Source organism: Thunnus thynnus, chromosome 15, assembly GCF_963924715.1.
Source record: "Thunnus thynnus chromosome 15, fThuThy2.1, whole genome shotgun sequence".
Classification (NCBI taxonomy): domain Eukaryota; kingdom Metazoa; phylum Chordata; class Actinopteri; order Scombriformes; family Scombridae; genus Thunnus; species Thunnus thynnus.
The window spans coordinates 23,708,192-23,721,161 of record NC_089531.1 but is presented as its reverse complement, the minus strand read 5'-3'; the positions used below and the strand labels follow the sequence as shown (position 1 = coordinate 23,721,161).

At 42.8% G+C, this 12,970-nt stretch overlaps 1 protein-coding gene across 1 annotated transcript; it reads right to left on the bottom strand.

Moving 5' to 3' along the window:
* Positions 1–7,883: 7,883 nt before the first annotated feature.
* On the bottom strand, positions 7,884–12,587 carry irx1b (iroquois homeobox 1b). Its single transcript, XM_067612043.1, has 5 exons — positions 11,719–12,587; positions 10,657–10,899; positions 9,368–10,157; positions 9,075–9,135; positions 7,884–8,481 (listed from the first exon to the last, which is right to left on the bottom strand). Exons 1-5 carry the CDS (start codon positions 11,953–11,955, stop codon positions 8,433–8,435), a joined length of 1,380 nt encoding a protein of 459 aa, XP_067468144.1. The 5' UTR covers positions 11,956–12,587; the 3' UTR covers positions 7,884–8,432.
* Between the last annotated feature and the right edge of the window lie 383 nt (positions 12,588–12,970).

Sequence of the window (12,970 nt, the reverse complement as noted above, 5' to 3'; positions counted from 1 at the left end):
TTAGCCAAATGGTAGTTAAGAGTGAAGCATCCTAGAAAATCCTGAAATCCTTGTCACCCAGGGACCACATTTCATCTCAGAGCATTACAGCAGTGTCCACTTCAGATTTTTAGATCAAGGGATACCATGAAAAGTGGAGTCAGGGATACATTCTCCCCTGTGCTTTAGAGAACTACTGCAGCACTGCTACTTAGAGCTCAGGTGCCATCCTCTGGTGGTTCAGGGAACTACAATGTTATTGTGGTGGTGGTGATGGGATGTGTGTGTGTGTGTGTGTGTGTGTGTGTGTGTGTGTGGTGTTAGGCAGTGCAGTGGGCTCAACTTGCAGTTCTTATTGACCGGGGTGAAAAGGTCACCGACAATTTAGTGACCAACCAAAGACAACACAGTAGGTCTGCTTGTCTGCATGCATGCATATGTGTGTATGTGTGTGTGTGTGTGTGTGTGTGGTTGCAGATTTCATATTACATGTCTGACTGGACCTCCCAGGACTTTTGGCCACCAGCAGTGTCCACCCCAACATCTTACTTCTGAGTGATTTCCTCCCTGTATCACACAGAAAGACAGACTTAAAGATCTTGACTATTGTATCAATCTTCATTCTCCAGTGATCATCTATTTGTCACATTCTCAGTAAACGCTGCTGAGTGTCTGATCTCCTGCAGCTCCCGCGGGCCTCTTACTGTGTGCCATGACTGATCACGTACCATCAAACACCATTCTGCAAAGTATTAATCCACACCAAATGCTCAAAAACTAACGTTATGCGGTTGACAGAGTTGCATGTGATAGCAGTCGATTAAGTGCTTCTTTCTGGAGCGCTGACATTCCCGAGAGAGGAGCGGGGCAATAATTTCCTCAGATTGCCCCTGTGGGAACGAGGCTGCTGGTTTTCTATGTCCACTCCAATCACATCACTAATGGAGAGGCGGGTAAGCATCTGTGACAGTGGGAAACCAGATCTCTGCTCCCCCAGTGTGTGTGTGTGTCCCTTGCAGATAAACAGTTGGCAGGTTTCCCCTTTCCCTGTGCACGTGCATGAAAACACACACACACACACACACATCTGAGAGGGGATGCAAGCTGGACAGGGTTAATATACTCCATTAAGCTCTATTACCCTAAACGACGTGGGCAGATGAATGAGGACTCACATTACTCTGCAACTCTGTCTGTGTGTCTGTGTGTGTGTGTGTGTGTGTGTGTGTGTGTGTGTGTGTGTGTGTGTGTGTGTGTGTGAATGACAGATTGTGCACACACGCACATGCACGCTTCTCATGTGTAATTACACTGTGGAGATATGTGACCCATGAGTCATCTATCATTATCAACAAAGTGAAAGACAGCAGAGGGATTTTTTGCACTCTAGGTGACTGTACACTGTTGGAATCAACATCTTATCTTGTCATTTTAATCTATTATTGGGCCCAAAATGTATCACTTTCTTAAAAATAGTTTTAAAAAATCTGCCTGTGCAGTGAAATAATCCTAAATGATTTTGAATACAGCTCAGCTTAAAACATTTTCTAGGATTAATAATCATTTTTTCACTATTTTTGTCTTCTCTCAAGATATACCCATACTCATTTCTAAAAAAAAAAAAGTCTTTATATAAGTCATTATACATTGGAAACAGGTTGAAATAAATTTCCTGTAGTGGAAGATTTGTTTCCACTTGTTTTAAGACAAGACTGAGTGTCTACAGCCATGCTAGCAGCTCTTTGAGGTTGTATTCAGGCACAGCAGTGCTTTAAGCTAAATGCTAATGTCACAAATTCAGTTACCTTAAAAAAAAGAAAAAGCCATAGAAAAGTCATAAATTTTATGTGCAAAAATCTTAAAGATCCCCTCCGGACATGTATTAAGACATATAAATTTACTGTGCTTGAAATAATACTGTGTCTGAATCTGTGCTGTGCTTTTTCCACAAAAAAAAGTATAATTACCTCGTTAAAATCCTTGAAATGGTATCTACTCCCTCTCCCTCATTAAAAATTCCATAATCTATGAATATGCAAATACTTTTCCTTTCAGAAGTTTAACTGCTGGACACAAGATGTCTCCTACGTCACTGCAAAGTTCATTCTCAGTGTTTGTGCACTAAAGGCTTCAAGTTTCCACATCACACGTGTGTAAATTGCATACTGGACCAGGATTGGCTTCCAAACTAGTTGTGGTGTCACAAATCATGCTCGTAGACCCACCCATTAAAATTAGTTTTTCAGTGAGCACTGAGAAACTTTCCACTTTCAGCAGATGAATGATTCCAGTGTCAAACTCTGCACATACATCATTCTGCACAGTGAAGCTCAAACATCCAACTGTAAAAAGAAGAAAAACAGATTTTTGAGTGGAAGGGGGACTTTAAGTACTTTTTCCTGCCTGCCACAGTCAGTAATGTTAGTTTAAAATATTTTTGTGTCTGATGGCTGCCGAGGAGACGTCACACACCTAAAAGTGGGATTGTTGTGACAGGTCATATTGTCCCTTCTGCTTTTCCATCATACTTACATACATTAAAGGTAATATATAGCATTCCATGTGGTATTAAAAAGGTCCTTAAAAGTCTTAAATTTAACATGGTGAACCCTGCAGAAACCCTGGATGAAAAGTCAAGGTATCATTAGGATACATCACCTTAATACCATGAATGTCTGTACAAAATTTTAGGTATTTTAGCATCTGGATCAAACTGGTGGACCGACAGACCAAAAGACAACCTACAGAGCGACTAGCCCTAACAAAACATTTAGAGCTCAATAATAGACGGTAGATCAGATGGTGTGCAGTCTACATGTCCCACTGGTGATTTTTGCTCACTAAAACAGTCCAGCCAGTGCTGATTTTCTTCCTCACGTGCAAACAACGGCTGTATAAATAAATCCCTTTGATGATCCTCATTTTTCTACAACATTTTCCAGATATCTCTACTCACAAATTCTCACAAAACACAAATTACTGAAATCACCAAGATTGCACATGGATTAATTTTGTGCAGCTTCCCCGCCCCGCTCTAATACATCAGCGTGTCTCAATGGATGCTGAACAAAGACGCAGCGAGTCCTCAGCCCCCTCACGACTCTCCCAGCAGTACACTACGCTAAGTTGCTACGCTAGAACAGTGCAGTGGATAAACATTGTTTCAAAATGGCTGAAAGGAGCCAGCGATGCGAACACTCAGCCACGAACCCTCCCTCTGTCCTAATCTGCTTCTTCCCTCAGATTATTGCCATGAATGGACGTACAACAACAGAAAAGACTTATCACTCCCACCCTTTCATAGTATTTGTTGTGTGTATTTTCCCTGTATATTAAATTTGTCTCCTTTAAAGGCATTGACAATGTTTGCTATTTGTCTGCAAGGTACTCGCAGCTGCAACGCGACAATAAACGCAGGCTAAGAAGCAGCAGTCTGTAAACTCAGTATTGTGGAGCTTGTTGAATTACCCATGAGTTTTGATACTTTGCTTTTGTGTAAACGCTTAATTCCACTAATCCCTATGGAGGAACAGTGAATGGCGTAAATTCCCTATGATATCTTGTCTAGGCTAAACATTTGCTCACTTACGTATACATTGGGTACAGAAAATAATTCTTTTGACAACATTACAACAGATTTAACCCGGTGCCCCGCTTATCCTGCAATGACATGTATTAGCTTCATTGCATTGGGAGGTACATTTCCATTTCAAATTACAGCTCAGCAGCTAGCATGCGCACACACGTAGATCAAACATTTGTCTTTGCTTGCGGCTTGTTCTTCAGCTCCAGCGGTAAAGACTTTACCTCTTGTTATGGAAAAATGCTCAATTTTTTAAGATTTTATGTGCAGAAACTCCATTAAGAATTCAAGAAATATTAACTTGTGTGTTCATTATTTTGTCTCCAGAGCCTTTAACTGTGTGTCAGGCCTTTTCTTCTCCAAGCCCCTCGAGGTCAAGCTCTGTAAAGCCTATTTGGCAATCAAACACTGTCCCTCCCTAACCCTCTTTTTCCTCCTTTCTCCACACACACCTCTCTTGCCCTCTTTCTCTTCCGTCGGCCCTCTCTGCGCCTCCTCGTCCCCCCCCTTTCTCCTCTCCTGCCCATGTCTTTCTGTCCGGCTGGCCCTCTCAGCGGGGCTATAGAGTCCTAACTTGTCTACATTTACCCCCTGCGTTGGCTGACCAATGGGGCCGTTGCGTGGAGAGTCCCTCCTTTAGCGCTCCGCCATTCTCCGCGAGTCAGCTCATGCTCTCTGTTTTCACGACCTCTGACCCCAGGCCATGGCAACAGTTGCAGGAATGTCAGGAGTGATTGGCAGGATAAAGAGTGCAGCCCCTCTCTCCTGCACAAGCGGATTTGAGACACTTTGAGGGGTGAACAATGACGGATTTGGGCTTGATTGGATCACTGATGAGCTGATGACTGTCAAAAGAGCACGTCGTCTTTACATAAGCCTGATTATCTCTGCGTGGCGGAGGAGCGGAGAAGAGTAGGAGGGGTAACATTGGTGGTGGTGATGGGGGTGGGACTGGCAGGGAGTTCACCCCCATGCAGAGTGCCTCTAAAGGGGATAGTCGAGCACACGAGGGCCAGGCTACGGAGCTTGGACCTCTCTCATCCACTGGGGGCCTTTAACAAATCTATTCAGGCAACCGGGAGCCCTCATACATGTGGCTATAATCACAGGAGGGTGGCTGAGGGTGGGAGTGTGTGGGGGATGACACATGGAGGCAATCATTGTTCAATCCATGACCATCCCATCAAGACAGACAGAGAAGCAGAGAGAAAGAGAACGAGGGAAGGATATATATAGAGAGCGAGATGCTGACAGAAAAGAGCAGTGGGACAGGCAAATCAAAGACAAATCCCTTCCATAATCTGCCTCTTTAATAGGGATTAGAACTCACCAAAGAGCCTATATCAGAATACCAAAGCACCAATGAAGACTCTATTCACACTGAGAGTTTGAGGGGCTGATATGACTCTAAAAACTCCACGCAGGAGAGCTCAGGGTATCGTCGAGAAGAATCGTGGTTGTTTTTCCTCACTTATGGCTCTTTACAGCGTGTACCAGTTCTATTTTTGAAAAGTTTTGGGACAGGTTGGATGACAAACAACCAACATGAAGCAAAAACTTGAGACTCTGAAGAAGTTTCTAGCTGCAACAGCCAGAAAACGCTAATCATATTTTGGATCTGCTCGCTTTTTCCCCCTCCTTTCATAACAAAACATGTTCTGGACGCGCTGTGTTACTGATGAAACAGCCGATTGATGTCATTTTCAGCCCCATCATGCTAAGCTCACTGATATCCAACTTTGAAAGAATAACATATTGTTTGGGTACTTGGAAGAACAGTAGCGCGATCTGGCTGGGATGAAGTGTAGAAAAAGTGAAGTGTGCAAGAGAAAGAGTGGCTGATATTCTCCTCAGCGGTGCTGATGGCAGTCTGTCAGAGTTGGCAGAGGAAGTGAAAATGGCCTCAAGTGTCTGGCTCCCTTCCATGCTGTTCTCACATCAATGACAGCTCTCACTGCATCATCTCTCTCCCTCTCTCTCATTTGCTCTCTTTAGACTCGAGTTTGCTCTTTCTATCCCTTGTTTTCTGATTCTTTCTCTCTCTGTGAGAGGATGGACGGATGAAGATATACAGCGAGGAGGTTTTGAGTGAGGAGGAATTCGGATGCATCTGAATACACCGCTTAAGTCACAACTCCATTATTTCCCACACCTCATACACCCATGTGGTGTATGGTGATGGCGTGATTGAGGCATTGATGGAATGATACAACTGTGCTTCAGTCTGACTTACAGCTGATGATCAGGAAATATCCACCAATCTATTGAAAATCAATTATATTTTTGTCTGGTTTGTCTACAAATTAGATAATAAATTATTAGATCCATGTTATCATTTTTTAAATAGTGATGTGATCAATGTTGCAAACTTCTGACCCTATTTGTAGCCAATTCTTCAGGTTTAAAGTGAGAGGACCACATTTAAGTACAGTTTTCACAGACGTCAGGGTGCATTTTAGGTCCTCACAAGAGTGGATGTATATATATTTTGATCCTCCATGAAGATGCAAATTAGTTTCTGGCATGAAAAGTACAAATCTGCACTAATTAAGGCTGAACTAGATGTAGATAAGGCCTCACCTATAGGAGTACTTGGCACTGCATTATCTTTTGATCATTTGAGGCAAATGACCAAAGGTAGAATGAAGTACACATGCAAACTGAGCGATTCTCAAGTGGAAACACATTATTTCTCCCCTTTGTTTCTTGTCAAAGTGTTTTGTTTTTAAGCGCTCTTCTGAAACTGAGAGTCTAAAGATAGAAGGTGTCATATGCTGTACGGTTTGTTAAGGCCTTTGAGGCAAATTTGTTGTATCTGATTTTGGGTTATTTGACTTGACTAATGAATTTATAAAGATGTCTTTTAGCTGAAATGACACCCGTGCAAAATTTGCACCAAATAATGTTCTACTATTATTAAATCTTTGGTTGGCTGATAAAAGTAGGTTTGCGGAGGAGGGTAGTGTGTTGTACCTGAGCATAAAATGTTGCACTCCTTATCTTTACAATTCTGCTCTACTTGTTCTGAGAGTGAGGTGGCAGCATTGAGTCACATGTCCAGGTCCATAAACCTGGCAGTAGTGAGTATCATGCCTGCTCTAATCACCATTTGAACATGTATTTTACAGTACTGCGGACCGTCCATCTGCCCAGTCAGCTCTCCACTTATATAAGTTTCCATATTGTCTTCATTTCAATTGTACATATTTAGCTATTAGATCGTAGCTCTTCAGCACAGTGCTACATGCTTATTTGTTGCATCTTTGCAGACTATTTAACCTTATCTGATCATTTGATTAACTGTATCCAAATGCTGAATTATATCTGTATGATTCGAAAAGTATTTGAAATGTGGCAGATATTTTCCCGACAGACTGTAGCCACTTGACACAGTGTCACCTATCATATCTACATTAGATGATCAACATTCAGTGTGACAATAAATCAGTTAACTTTCAATGGTTTTCAACACGGTGCCCAAATTTTGCACAACTTCAAATTTGCAATTAAATCTAAATTTTGTGTGTACATGAACCTGAGACTATCAGGGCCCCTTGAGAGGCCTGAGGACCCCAAATCATGTGCCATGCATGATCTGCTGCCAATTCAAGCATGAATATAGGGCCACAGCTTTGAAATACTCACTATTAACAGCCCTAAGACCCCCCACCTCCCTCTCTCTCTCTCTCTCTACCCCCTGTCTTTGGGCCTGTGAACGTCAAGGATGGCTTGGAGTGACACACAACCCCCCGCCCCACCTCTCTCCTCCTCCTCCCATCCACCTCCCCCTGAGCTGCCGCCCCCATACTGGCTGCTGGCCTTTCCTGCCGTCTGATCCATATTTCAGAGGCGGCAGTGGTGGCACTGAGGGGGTATAATCCAACATTAAAGCAAGAAGGCCTGGCTGAAAGCACAGGCGCAGGTTCATAAGGTCCTGGAAATCTTCAATTTCAATTTCCGCAGGGTTTGCAGTGGCTTCCAAGGCGTTGGCATAAGTCTCAGAATTTTGGCGAGAGTGCAGATTTCAATAAGGACGATACTTTTCTTGCAAAAAAAAGAAAAAAAAAAAGGGCTGACACTGCATGGTTCGGCTGGCAACGAGAATGTGAAACTAACTCGACACAGTGACGAAGGGGTCAATTAAAAGGTGGGCACACTGTGATCACCATTAAGCAAACAGTCACCAACTGAAATCAATAATATTTTTATATATTATATGTATATTCATATAAATGTATCATTTTCCCCTTAAAATATCAAATCCACTGTGTCTGCACATGAATTTCTTAAAAGGATGAAAATAAAAAGAGAATGTCTATGTTGGGATTAATTATAACATTCACATTAAAACTGGTATCTGTGATATATTATAACATAATGCAAATTAGCATCATAAATTCTTTGTCAACCCGTAACTTTCTGAAAATAAAAAGTTAGGTACTGCCTTTGGAAAATTGATGTCACTTCTATATTTCTGTTGAACACCCATTTTCTCTGCTTTTCTTCTTTATTTCCTCTTTTTCATGATCAATTTCCAATTAGTGAAAAAGTTTTCAGTAATAAATGACTATAATGACATTTATTTAGTTCCCAAAAAATATATTCTTTAAAGACAAATTCATATCCTGTATTTACAATTTTTCAATGTTTGCATTCACAACAGAGGGAGGAAGGAAAAAAAAACGTAGGACATAAAAGAGAGATACAAGCAAATCTGTGACAAAAACAACCATCTCTTTTGCAAGAAGTAGAAGCTAAACAGTAATACTATGACAGGTTGCCCTGTCAAAAAGAAAAATAGCCTTCATTAAACTGTTCTCCGTTAAATAAAATTATTCCTTTCTTTCTCTTTTCTTTTTGCTTCGTCTTCTCATAATGTTGTTGTCAGAACTCGCTGTGCTGCTGTGCCATGGTGAGGTCTGAGGAAGAGAACACAATGAAAGAAAAAGTCAGAAGTGAAATAAGTGCCACATCTTTAAACCTGTATCATAAATATATTTACATGATCAGAAAAACATGTTCTCTCCCCTTAAAATGACACATCCTCATGCATACACACATCTTTAAATAATTGACATTTTTTATACCATGAGTTTAGTTTTAAAACTTAATCTAAAACAATGTGAAACTCTATTTATGCAAATTAAAATGACACTAGGTAAATTGTTTTATGCCTTTTTCACCCTCCACTACATTCATGATGTTGCTATCAGCGTTTTCTTTGACATACATTAGCTGCATTCAGTGAGGGGGGCGTGAATAAATGGCGGCAGATTATTTAAATGACACAGGCGGCGATAACTCAGTGTTAGGGGGCCCCGCAGGATATATTAGACTGTTGCCTGACGAGGCGTTAAAGTGGGGACTCAATCACATGATTTATGTGCTGAGGTCTGCCCAGTCAGGTGTTACAGTGTTTACCTCTGCTTTAAGGTTAATTTAGCAGAAGATATGTGGAAAGAAATTGAGGCTGATAACGCCTGCCAAATTGATTTCAAATGCATGAGGTTACCTGTCAGTGATCAGCTGGAATGGGGACTTCAGGGAATCAGGCCTGTGGTCGCTCTCTTCCTCTGTAAAAAGAGAAAAACAAAGCCATGTATTTATTGAACAATTTAATGGTGCGAATTATTCTCGAAAAATCACTTGGAAATTATGCAGATAATACTAATATTGTCCTGTAGACGTGTTTTGGGGTTTTTCTGGATCAATTCTCGTTGCCACCTGCGTCAAAGTAACTCTATTGAGGCCTGTTCAGGAAAGAAATTAATTGCATAACGTCGTATGTTTAAGTGCAGTCCATACCATCTCTTTTTGGACTGAAGCTTCCTGACGACTCCTCATCACTGTCATCTTCCGTCCCCGAAGTTCCCGGGCCCGTCACCGCTGGTCGTGCGTCATGACGCGCAGCCGGCACTGCGCCGTGGAGAGGCAGGTGTCCGGCCGGCGCCCCTCCGAGGAGCGATCTCATGTTCAAAAGAGAATTGGCATTCAGAAAAGCCGCGTTGGCCCAGTTTTGCAGCTTGCCAATCTGGCATGTATATATCCCATGACCCGGGAGTAAGGCCGGGTGGCCGGCGGAGGCCAAAGCCGGGTGGTGCGCATGGGCCGCGGGGGAAGGTTTGTGAGAGCTGTCGGGGGCCGTGGCAGTCTCAGCCAGGGACCAGATTTTGGGTTTGCTCTGGGGTGGTCTCTGGCACTCCTGTCTGCTGGGAGAATGATCCACAGCGAGTTTGACAACGGGCGATTTATTGAGAGAAATAGCCGCCTCCACTCTTCTCAGGCCCTCCACAGAAAGCGTCCTGCTGCTCTCCGAGCTCTTCGGCTCCGAGGCCTCTCCGGCGGCCAGGCCTGCCTCTCCCTCCCCCTTCCCGGAGTCCTGCTCCCCTGCTCGCTGCTCCTCGGGTCTCTCGATATCGACAGTTTCCAAATCAATCTCCTCCTCGTCGTCTTCATCTTCGCTGCCGTTCTTGCCGTGCTCGTCCTCGTTGTCGCTGCTGAAGATGCGTCCATCCCGGTCCTCGGCGCTGCGGCCCCAGGTTACCTTGTTCTCCTTCTTCAGCCGCCTGCGGGCGTTCGCGAACCACGTCGACACCTGGGAAAATAAACATATTTTCACGCATTATAAATCAGATGCATTGGTTTGTCGGTGCAGGGGTGCAAACTGGGAATATGAAATTACTGAATATGCAAAATGCTTCACTACTCATCACTCCGTTTAATTCGTTATTATCACACAAAGAGCTTTGAGATAAGAAATCTCTCGAGACTTTTCACTGGAAATGTGGCTTTATTTAAGTATCAGTCACAGTGGGCAGTTGTGTTATCATAATAAGTAATGTGACAAGTAGTTTCATAGAGTATTACTCTTGTAGGATCTGGACATAACATTTGAATGTATTTAAAACAACCAAATGGTCATTTATGATCCTTATGTATGGAGACACAGGCCTACCAAAAGGTGCTGTTGATATGTGCATTAGTGGGCGGTGCGCGTCTCATCAAATGTCCCTCAAGGTCTGTTGGGGCCCCTACTAAGCAGCCCTGATCTATATTTTTCAAATGTTTTATGCCAGAACTTGAGCATTACCCACCTGTGTGAGTGTCATCCTCGTAATGATAGCAAGCATGATCTTCTCTCCTTTGGTGGGGTAGGGGTTCTTCTGGTGCTCCTGCAGCCAGGCCTTCAGGGTGCTTGTGGTCTCCCTTGTGGCCGTCTTGGCCCTCGACGGGTCCCCGTACGGATACTGGCCGTACGGGTAGAAGCCTTGAGCGGCGTGGACAGGCAGAGAGGCTGGGTGAGAGCCCGGGCTGTCCTTCAGATCATACTGGGAGCCCTGAAATGTTGCAGAGAGAAGTGACAACTTGTTGAGCGGCAGGTCTGGAAAATTATACTCCTTCTCTGAGTGCAGACTACACGTCAAAACTGAAGTGAATTATTATTTTTAGAGCAAGAAAAAAGTTTTTAAAAGTTTCAGCATTTCATAAATTTGACATTGAAAAGGCAACTGACCCGGAAAACAGGAATTAATAATAACCTGAATTAATAACATAGAATAATCGTTTTATTTTTCTGAAGTGGTTCCTTTTAATTAAGCTATTAAATGTGAAATATTTGTCATTTTTAATTTTTAACGAACAAAGACGAAATACATGTTCACGTTTCAATATTCGTCTTCTTACATAATTAATTGTATTTTCCTCATGAATAAAAAATGTTTTTTTCTAAAACATATAGGATAATATATAAGTTAAGTCTAAATTACCAGTGATTTTCCCTTGAGATTTACGTAATTTAGCTACAGAAAAAAATCTGAACCGACAATTGTAAAGTTTGGTTTTATGCTATAAGATAATTAATTTGTCTTATATGTGACGGATCAATATTTCTCAATACAGCCCAGGATATATCCACATTTAAACATAACAGAATAATGAAATCTTAACTGACATCGGGCAATTTGGATTAAATGACTTTATAATTTAATAACGATTGTAAACCGCCAAATATTGCACAAAACAAACCATCAGTATATTCAAATATCATTTAGAGCCATGGGAAAATTGCGCACTAGTTTACAATTAACAAGAGATCAGTGGTCTATCATCAACACCTGAGCTGCTTCAGCCTGAGGTGAACAAGTATCAACTCTCACCATCTGGGATATGAGGGCGAGGTCTGTTGCTCCGCTGTACGGCAGAAAGGCACTGTAGTTATGAGCCGCCCATGGGCTCCCGTACATCCCCAGCATGGAGCCGACAGCCGCGGCGGTAGCGGACGAGCTCACGCCGCCCTCGGTAGCTCCTTCCCGGGCAGAGGCCGGCCGCTCGCCCCCGTACACCTCATGAGAGGCACTAAGGAACTGGGGGTACCCCAGCTGAGGGAAAGCCATGTCCGGAGACGCGTACAGTAAATCTCAAAGTCAAAGTCGCACAACAGCAAGAGCAGGCAGAGAAAAAAAAAGAGAAAGTAGGAATCCCCAGATAGAAGAAGACGAACAGGATGAAGGGGGTGTCTAAATCACCAGAGTCCCCCTTTTTAGAAACTGTCAAGCTTCCACTTCTCCACTTCCACCGACCCGGTGTCGTGTCAGAGCCGCAGTTTGGCACCTCGAGTGCGGAATGATGCGTGCGTCTGGCCGCAGGAGCTTCTGGATGTGGAGCTGACTGACTGATTGGCAGCCTACTTAAGCACCAAGCTCCTCCTATGCCCGGGGCAGGCGATTAGTGCATTGGTTAGCCTAGGTCGTGCGTGTGTGTGTGTGTGCGTGTGTGCGTGTGTGTGTGTGTGTGTGTGTGTTGGTGTGTGTGATCTAATTTCTGCAGTCTTCACTGTGTCTATAGAGGAGAGGAACCTGTGAAGTGTGTACAAGTGTGTGCATGTTTGTGCAGTGTATATTTGCCTCTTTGTGGTCAGCATGGCTTTATTTAACAAATGCACCTCAGTCAATCTGTATGGTAAAACAGTAACACATTGTTATGCTCATACTCTTATTATATTAGTAATAGTTACACGAATTTAGAAGAAATGCATATATTAAAAAATCTGCTACTAGGCTACTTATTAATGATGATAATAATAATAATAATAATAATAATAATAATAATAATAATAATAATAATAATAATAATAAATAGTTGTATGATAGGTCTTACAACTGTTGCCATTTCATATCTCCCTCGCATATTTTTTTAATGAGTATATTTGACAGCTGATCCACAGGGTATGGCGGGACACTGGCCAGCAGATGGGCCGGGAGGCATCGATATGGTCGGCCAGATCCGAGAGGAATGTCCGTGATTATCGACGGAAGTCAGTGGAGCATATTTTCAGAGCGAAGATAAAGGAGACTGAAGGTAATGACAGAGATTGACGAGGATAAGAGATAGGGGAGATATGGAGCACAC